The sequence below is a fragment of the Solanum tuberosum genome, unplaced genomic scaffold, assembly GCF_000226075.1.
Source record: "Solanum tuberosum cultivar DM 1-3 516 R44 unplaced genomic scaffold, SolTub_3.0 scf00017, whole genome shotgun sequence".
NCBI lineage: Eukaryota > Viridiplantae > Streptophyta > Magnoliopsida > Solanales > Solanaceae > Solanum > Solanum tuberosum.
The window spans coordinates 568507-577977 of NW_006238943.1; the positions used below are offsets into that span (position 1 = coordinate 568507).

The 9471-nt window shown below is 32.6% G+C and overlaps 1 protein-coding gene across 1 annotated transcript; it reads left to right on the forward strand.

Moving 5' to 3' along the window:
• The first annotated feature begins 4295 nt into the window (after positions 1-4295).
• On the forward strand, positions 4296-9226 carry LOC102584678 (cytokinin riboside 5'-monophosphate phosphoribohydrolase LOG1). The gene is made up of 6 exons (XM_006340118.2): positions 4296-4483; positions 5212-5309; positions 5471-5501; positions 7584-7683; positions 8350-8564; positions 8867-9226. The coding sequence occupies exons 1-6, from the start codon at positions 4355-4357 to the stop codon at positions 8978-8980; spliced, it is 687 nt and encodes a 228-aa protein (XP_006340180.1). The 5' UTR covers positions 4296-4354; the 3' UTR covers positions 8981-9226.
• Positions 9227-9471: the final 245 nt, after the last annotated feature.

Consider the following 9471-nt stretch of genomic DNA (forward strand, 5'->3'; position numbering starts at 1 on the left):
AGTTCCTAACCCCTTTTGAGAAGTATCTTTGAGTCATTGAGTTGAGTAGTTCATGCTCATAATTCCGCATGAACTCTAAGTTGAGCATTCTTGAAATAAGTAGTATTATTGAAGTTTTTGAGTTCCAAGTATGTGAGTTCTATCTATGGTTATTGAAAACCTTGCTTTGAGTAGTTCATGTCCATAATTCGGTATGAACCATATTTTAAGAAGTCTTTTACAAACGTTTTAGCTTTGTTTTAAGTCTTAAGTTTTGAGTTCAGTAAAGAGTAAAGAGTAAAGTTTGAAGTCTTTTTCTTCAAAAGTATATGGGGACTAAGTATTCCCAAAGAGTTTATAAATGTTTTCACATTTAAATAAGAACGGAAACTGAGATTTCCAAAGAGCTTTCGGGCTAGTTTTCAGAAAAGAGTAATCGCTTTTTAAATGAGGCAAGAGAGGAAAGTGGGATTTCCAAGATAGCCTTTGAGCTAAGTTTTTTAGCATTTATCTCAAATCAGCAGAAAGAAGTATGTTTTTAAAACATAAGAGCTAGTATATTTTTGGGAGTCGTATTGAGTACCGATATGGGGGAGAGTTCAGACAACTCACAACCTCCATAAACCATGTAGCCACCATGGGTAGAAAAGAGTCATACTTTTAGATGAACCTTTTTCAAAATAGACTAGTGGATCCATTAGGCAGTTCAGGTCCTATACCTTTGGTCGGGTATAGGATGCACTAGCAGCGTGAGGAAGATCGTTGTATCATCACAATAGCTCTTATGTGATGGTTGTCAGTTAGAGAAACTTCCACAACATAAATGAGTTCAGTCATATTGAGTTGAGTATCCAGAGTCAAATATCATATATTTGAGTCGAATATCATATCTCTGAGTTGAGTATCTTATCCTTGAATACTTCTGAGTTGAGTAAGTTTGAGTAGTTTTGAGTATCCTTGAGTATTCCTTGAGTTGAGAAAGTTTGAGAAGAGGTAAGTATGTTTCCTTTTTATCAAGTTTCAAGCTTATGTTTATGTTTTAGAATTTCCCTTACATGCTTGTACATTCCACGTACTGAGCCATTTGGCCTGCATCTTCCCATGATTCAGACACAGGTATTCAGGATCATCAACAGGAGCTTCATTGATACATCCGGGAGTTCGAGTTATCTATGGTGAGCCTCCTTGTTTCCGGAGGATTTCATTTACCTTTCAGTTATATCAGTTGTTAGGATGTCGTGGGTCTTGTCCCGACTTTTATCTTTAATAGTTAGAGGTTTCATAGATAGTCAGTATAGTTGAAAAGTCTGTATCATTTATTTTATTAAATGTTTTAAAGACTAAAGTTGCTTTTTTATTATACAGAGTTTTCTTTGGATTTAAAGTTTGTATTTAAGTTTTATGAACTTTTATTTCAGTTTTAAGCTTTTGCATGCTTAAGTTAGTTTTCCGCTTGTAGTCAACTAGGATGAGGGTTCGCTTGGGGACCAGCAATGGTCTTCGAGTGCCGGCCACGTCCAGGGTGTAGACTCGGGTCGTGACATATATATTTAAATATTTTAAAAAAAATATAACACTACTATGTATGATCTAGAGAGAGGAGCATGGGTTCACGTGAACCCACGACACCCCCTCTAGATACGCCTCTGTCGTGACCTGCAGGTCATGACACGCATATAACTTGCTAAACTTTTTTTTCTTCAATATATTAATATAGACAGTCTACTCAAATACAAATATCATTATAAAATCATATAATTCAAATTTATAACCTATACATATGTACGACTTTATCAATACTTTAAGATTCTCATTCAACAAAATGCCAAATTTGTCAAGTGCGTCAGACACTTAACATTTAGAAATTAAATTACTTAAGTATATTATCATTTTCCATAATTATTTCAACATTTTAAAATCGTTACTTTTGTTGTAAAAAATTTAAGAAAAATTTTCTTTTTAGTTCGCTAAAAAGGAAAATAAACACACTTCAAAATTTAGAAATAATTAGTGTAGACTATACACTTAATATTTTATCCTTTAAAAAATAAATTATAATCACATAAATATTTGATATAGTCGTTCATATGATATTAAAACGAAATTTTTACCCTCTCTAATGTAGTATAGTAAAATATAATTCATCTAAATTCAATAACTTAAACATAAACTTCATATTTAGATGGATGTGTGGAGCATATACTAGTTAGGAGATAAGATTAGGAATGAAAATATACGGGATAATATGTTAGTGACCTTCATGATAGACATGATGCGTAAAGCGAAAATGAAATAATTTGGATATATGTGAAGAGAAGGAACACAGATACCTCAAGTGAAGAAGGGCGAGAAATTAAAAACAAAAAATTTAAGAAACATGATCTCACATAGGAAAGCATAGAAAATTACTCCCTCCGTCTCATTTTATATGTCACATTTTTACTTTACACTTGTATTAAGAAATGATGTAACTTTACCCTTCTACCCTTATTTAATGTTTTCTTAAGTCAACTTTATTAATAAATGATAAGATTAATCAACTATTCTATCAAAGGTATAATAGGTAAAATATGGTAATTTATGCATAAATTTTATTAAATGACAAGTATTGTGATCCAATTATTTATAAAAAGGGATGACATATAAAATGAGAGACGGAGGGAGTAATAGATATAAGATAACTGAACACTTCTCTCTTTTCTATGGGAGAACGTGATATTTTAGTACTATTTATTATTATCTTATCATTATCCTTATCTTTAATTTTATCACTACTATTATTTCTTTTAGTTTGATTATCTTTACTATTTTAGTTACCAATATTTGTCTTTATAATTTTTGTTGCCAATACTCTTTTCTTCGATATTTTCATCTTAACTTATTTTACCATTTCTTGTTTCATGAGTAACAAAAATAACGTTTCTATCTCCGAAAATAATATTTAAATTTGTATATATTATATCCTTATCAGATTTCACTAAAATATATTAAAATTTATGTATATTCTACTCTCTCAAATTTTACTTACGAAATCATTATTCTAATTATATTCATGTTAGCATAAAGTTCATATTCTGAATCCATCTCGAACTTTTCTCCAAATTGAAATGCACCCTTGTGAAACCCCACATGTAGTGTTCCTTACTCCCATTCCGTACGGATGTTCACTTGTATTTGCACCAAAGAGAGAATCAACAACAACAACACCATTATTTTCGGTGTAATCCCATAAGTAAGAGTCATTTGATACGTTCGAAATATAATTTGAGATTAACTTTATACATCTATGTTTTAGTTTGAGCTATTAGTTGATCCCGCGATCATTTTATCACACCGTTTATACTAAAACGGTGGAATTACTATCCCATACTACAGAACGTCGAACCTAATTAAGACAAAACACTAGCTGATTTCTTCCCATCTGTTCTAGCCTTAATGTTCAGAATTACGTACCTAGTACATGCACTACAACAAAAATAACTTTTAGCGGCAATAAATATTGACATTAGTAAAGAGTACTAAAGTCTTAACCGACATTAGTTAAGTGTCATTAGAACCAATGTCGCTAAATATTTTAGGGACATATACAAAGAGTGCTAATTGCCACTAAAAATATATATTTAGTAACAATTAATCTTAATTACCGTTAATGATTTTTTTTGATGTAGTGATGTTGCTGGAGAGAAATGACTGGTATCCGGTCAAAGTGCATGCAGCCTGGTATCAAAAGGTGAGACAAAATAATGGGATATATGCTTATCCCATCCCATGTACCAAACAACCTTTTAGTGGTGTATGCAGATCTTATTGGATAGAAAAGTTGTTTCCGATAAACCCTCGGCTCAATAACAAGTGAAGGGGCAAATTGAGTAATGCACTTAAGAAGGGTAGAGGAGGAATATGATACCTGACAGCAATGTGAGTGGATGTGGATATAAGCGTGTCAAGCTTGATTTTTTCAACAATATGGAATGCAATTTGTATAAGCACGTGACAATTAATAAAAAAGAATTTCAAGAAACCTTTTACTAAAATAGTTGAAGAAGTGATGAATAATTTCTTTATATGGCTTGAACAATTTGGAGATTGATTATTTTACATGATACTAGAGCATGATTCATTTTGATTTTTATTCGATCATCATAGTATATTGTTCATACTTCAGATGTCCAGTTCTGAGCCTATGAAATGTATTTGTCTTAATGGATATTTGTATACTACAACCTTGGGTCCTACCCCACCCCCCCTTATCCCCACCTCCAAGTGTGTGGGGTGTAGTGTTGGGAGGTTTACTACAAAAAGGCCACTATCAATAACATCAATATATACACAAGCAAAGTAGAAGTTAAGCAACTACTCAACACACATTAGAAAAATGGAGATGGAGAAGTTGGAGAAAGAAATGAAGCAATCAAAGTTTAAGAAAATTTGTGTGTTTTGTGGTAGTAGTCCTGGCAAAAAGAGTGGCTATAAAGAGGCTGCAGTTGAGCTTGGGAAAGAACTTGTGAGTAAAAATTCTCTGTTTTTTTTAAAAAACAATCTGCTTTCAATACTTTACAAGAATAGACTAATTGTTGCACAAATGATTTTGTTTCCTATAATTATAACTAGGAGAACTTAGGACATAACATTAGATGATTTCTTTGTATTCGTCTTAGTTTTAGTGGACAGAGTTATTTGATATTTATGTTGGTAGAAAGCAATTGGTACCCCGTGAAATTATGTGTAGATTGGTCTGAACATAAGTTGTGTGGACCCTTCACTTTCAATATTATGTCCGTGTTGGAGTTTTAAAGAGTCTAAACAACATAGGTCTGAACACCATGGTTATTAAAAAAAAGTGTTGTGACTCGTAAGTCTTGATTCATCCTACCGGGTGAAATTATGTACAAATTAATTCGAACACCATAATTATAAATTCATGTCTCAAGGCTCTATACTTCGAAAGAACATTCTTGAAACTTTTCTAATTAATGGTTTGTAACAAATGTGTCATTAAGTTGTTTTTTCAAACATAAGGGGCCAATTTTATAATATTCTTTTCACTCTACCCCACCCCTAGTTTCTTGGTCAAGTTTCTAAAGAACTATGATTGTCCACTATTTGTTTAAAGTTGATGGTATATCGTAAACAACTCGTAAAATAAAAGTCGAGGAATTACACTAAATATATTGTTGTTATATCATCATCTACTTCAGTTTTATGACATTACTATTCTTGATTGTACACAAGGTATCAAGAAATATAGACTTAGTTTATGGAGGAGGAAGTATTGGCTTGATGGGATTGGTCTCTCAAGCAGTTTACAGTGGTGGTCGTCATGTCCTTGGGTGAGTTTCTACGTCTACATTATCAGATCACTTAAAAGATCATTAATACGTATAGTAATATTTTATAAAAAGTCAAACTTGTAATATGAAAAATAAGATAAATTATTTGCTATGATCACACACACCCCTGACTTAAATTTTTATCATGTTCTTGTATTCAGAGTGATTCCAAGGACACTCATGCCTAGAGAGGTATGCTTCTTTTTTTTCCTTTAACATTACTAGTAGCATTTTGAAGTTTTATTTTATTTTATTTTTTCTGTTCGGATTCTTTAAAATATTGTTGCATTCATGTCAGATTCTCAAAAATATACTTTCTCCGTTTCTCCTTTTTAGTCTGTTTTAAGAAGAATATTTTTTCGTTTTTTTTACGACTCTTTAATTTTAATTTTTCTCGTGGCATGTCTGAAACTACTAGATTAAAGTATATTTTGATACACTCTACATATCTTTAATTTAAGACTATATGATTCAAAAGTCTTCCTTATTTCTCTGATGATATTTTTAAAGATTCCGAACAACGTAGGTGAGGAGAGGAAAGGGGAAACATAAGATATTTAGAATATTTTTTTGGTTCTTATTCTTTGTTGATCTTGTGGTAGTCTATTAGTGGAATTTCAACCTCATCTTTATTATCTTTGGACATGGTTCTTGCACTTGTCGGTATGGGACATACCCTAAAGTGAAAAAAACAGAATTTTTATTAGTGTTTAGTTTGGTTGTTTGTGTTTAATTTGTTTTCCATCTTTTCTTCTTTAAAATCCATCCTTTTCCTTGTCCCCTTCCTTTCCTTTTCCTTTCTCCTGGTCCCCCTTATTGTAAGTAGATGGGTCCTCATTGCCACTTTAGACATAAAAAAAAGAAGGAGAATCTTGAAACCTATAGGGTATGGGTTCGAGTTGTGAGGTAGGTTGTCTACTTCACACTTTATTAGGTGTGTCACTTCTATTGATCCTCTGTGAACGCAGGATATTTTGTGCACTAGACTGTCTTTTACTGTGTTCTTGTACATGAAGGGGAGCAACGTAAAGTTGTTTTTGTGTGACTTATAGGTTATAAAGGGTGCGAGTCGTGGGATCAATCACAAATGTTTGTGTCAGGGTAGGTGTGACCCTTCTTCTAACCCTGTGTGAACGTAGGATGTTTTGTGCACCATGCTACTCTTTACTATGTTCTTGTATATGAAAGGGAGTCTTGGAGTAACCTATAGGTCACATGTTCGAATTGTGTACTTAGCCAGTGATGTTTGCATCATGATAGTACAACATCCTTTTGAGTGCAAGCCTTTCTAGAACCCTACGTTAACACGAAATACTTAAATTGTACTTAAAAGTCACAAGAAGCAAACAAAATGATCATTGAAATTTCACTAGTTCTACACAACATGACCAAAATCACATGAAATGTTGAGTTCTCCACTAATCCCCCACCTAATTTGTTGATTTAGCTAATCATGGTCCATTTATTAAGTGTTCTAATCAAATGGATATTCAAATTAAACACTATAATGATAGAAAGTTACACTTATTGTCTTGCTCTCACATGATGAGACTTGAGTGAGGAGGCTACTCTAGAATTTATATGATAATCTCTTTTTTTGTTCTCCTTCCCTTTGTCATGTACTTCACATTCATATTCTTCCAATTTTGTCCTATTCTTGTCACATATATACAATTTCCTAAAAACACCTAAAGATATTAGCCTTGTTGCCAATAAGTAAAGTTGAGAATTATTAGGTGATTGTTTTCATATTGTTCAAGTTTTGGTGGACAAAACTATCGGTATCTGTGTTAATGGGAGGTAACAGATGTCCCATGAAATTAGTCGAGATATATAACTCAAGTTAGCTCAGACACATTACAACATATCTAGTGTAATCTCACAAGTTGGATCTGGGAACAACAAGATATACGCAGACCTTACCCCCATACCTTTGTGGGATAGAGACGTTGTTTTCGAAACCTCAAAAGGAATGTTATCGAAGCAGGAGTGAAGGAAAAATATAACAACGGAATAGCAAGATACAAAACAAATGAAATAAAAAAATAGTACCACTCGTAGAATAATTAAATAAAAGTTCGCTTAGACACTCGATTATAAAAATTATAAAGTTACCATTTGGTAATGACTATGCCTTGCTTTAGTGGGAACTAACAGATATCTCGTAAAATTAATTGTGATATGCATAATAAGTTGATTAGACACCACAATTATACAAAAAGACCCTCACCAATCCTTTTGGATTGACTTGGTATGTGGTGTGTCCATTTGCAGATAACTGGTGAAACAGTAGGAGAGGTAAAAGCAGTTGCAGATATGCACCAGAGGAAAGCAGAGATGGCCAAACATTCTGATGCTTTTATAGCTTTACCTGGTTTGTTTTCATTATCCTTTCCAAGATTCTTGGCCATCTCTACGGACCCTACTTGTCGGATTATACTGAGTATGTTGTTGTTCTGCTCTAATACTAGAGTTTCAAAAAGAAATCTACTATGTATATGTTTAGGAGCCGAGAGTCGAGAAGGACAGGAATTTGAACTTTATGGGTTCTGAATTCTCGAACAACTACCTCAAGTTTTAATAATTGGTTATTGAGTTTGTACTTTAAAAAGAAGCACAGTCTGGTGCACAAAGTATCTAACGTTCATACAGGTTCTATAGACAACCTATCCTAATGTAAACATTAATAGTTGCTTTCACGACTCAAACATGTGATGTATTAGTCAGGTACAAACAACTTTACCCTTTGCTCCAAGACTCCCTATCTGGTTTCTAAATTTATACATATTTTAGTAAATATTTTAACACGTATACACAATTTGAACCAAAACTACTAGATTTATCCACTTGTGGTTTCTTAACTAAAAACTCAAATAGATAAAAAGTAAATTTTCTTGTTTTTTTTTTGTAGGTTAAAAAACATAACTATTTATCCATTGTTTTGAATATATAATCAAGTAAATAAGCGTGTGCTCTCCTTAACATCTTAAAATTATTAGATTAGATGATCACACGATTCAACATGTCATACTGTTCATAGGTGGATATGGAACTCTAGAAGAGCTTCTTGAAGTCATTGCTTGGTCTCAACTTGGAATTCATGACAAACCAGTAGGACTATTGAATGTTGATGGTTACTATAATTCCCTTTTAGCCTTCATAGACAAAGCAGTGGAGGAAGGTTTCATCTGCCCTAACGCGCGCCAAATCTTTGTATCCGCGCCTACTGCTAAGGAACTTATAAATAAACTCGAGGTAAATTAGCTTATAAACACTTTTTAACGTATCTACGTGTTTGTAAGTGTGCTCTAAATGCTTATAACCTTACAAACACTTTCAGTTTAACCAAACTTTTTTATAGTTATATCACTATAAGGACAGTTTGGTCATTTCAACAAAAAAAAGTGGTTATCACCCGTGATACTTATTACTCAAGAATCAGTTTAAGTACTTTTATCAAAACACGTAACTTCTTACTTAGAAAAGTAGTTTCAGTACTTTATCTTTATCAATGATTTTTAATCAGCTAATTCAAACGAGCTCGTATTATTTTGCAGGACTACTTTCCTAGTCAAGAAAATGTTGCATCAAAACTTAATTGGGAAAAAGAGGAGATAGAAGAGTATATTCCTCCACCAAATGGAAGATGCCATCAAGCTAGTTTAACATAAATGTTAAAAAAAGATCAAAGTTTAGGGGGAGAAATTAAAATCAGCAGTTTATAATATATAGTAATTTAGACTGCAGAAACAAGTGCTCAAACAACATTATTTCTCTGTTTGAGGATTTTCAATTGACATTGTATCATGGAATAGGGATAGTGTCAATTCTCTTTTATTTATGCAAATTGTGTTAGTACTTCTCCATTTATATTATTTGTCTACGGATTCAACAGAATTCAATAGTTTTGACTCAAATTTTGTATTTATATTTTAAATCCGTATAAATATTTATGAAGTAATTAGTAGGTTGCATTTTCTTGAATCTAGAACTCATAAACTCAAAACCAGCAAAGCTATACCGGGGGGAATGGAAAATCACTAGTTTTGTTAGTCAGTCCATTTTTCATGTGCGTCAGTCCAATCCCAATTTCGTTGATTTATCGAAATTTTTGCAAGAATACTTTCAAGATTAGTAGCTTTACGATAAATAAGACAAAAGA

Bases quoted from the DNA above. Each gene is read 5' to 3' on its own strand.
- LOC102584678 (XM_006340118.2), top strand. From the start codon at position 4,355: ATGGAGATGGAGAAGTTGGAGAAAGAAATGAAGCAATCAAAGTTTAAG. The intron at 5,310-5,470 runs GTGAGTTTCTAC...TCTTGTATTCAG, and splicing joins GGTGGTCGTCATGTCCTTGG to AGTGATTCCAAGGACACTCA. The intron at 7,684-8,349 runs GTTTGTTTTCAT...TACTGTTCATAG, and splicing joins TGCTTTTATAGCTTTACCTG to GTGGATATGGAACTCTAGAA.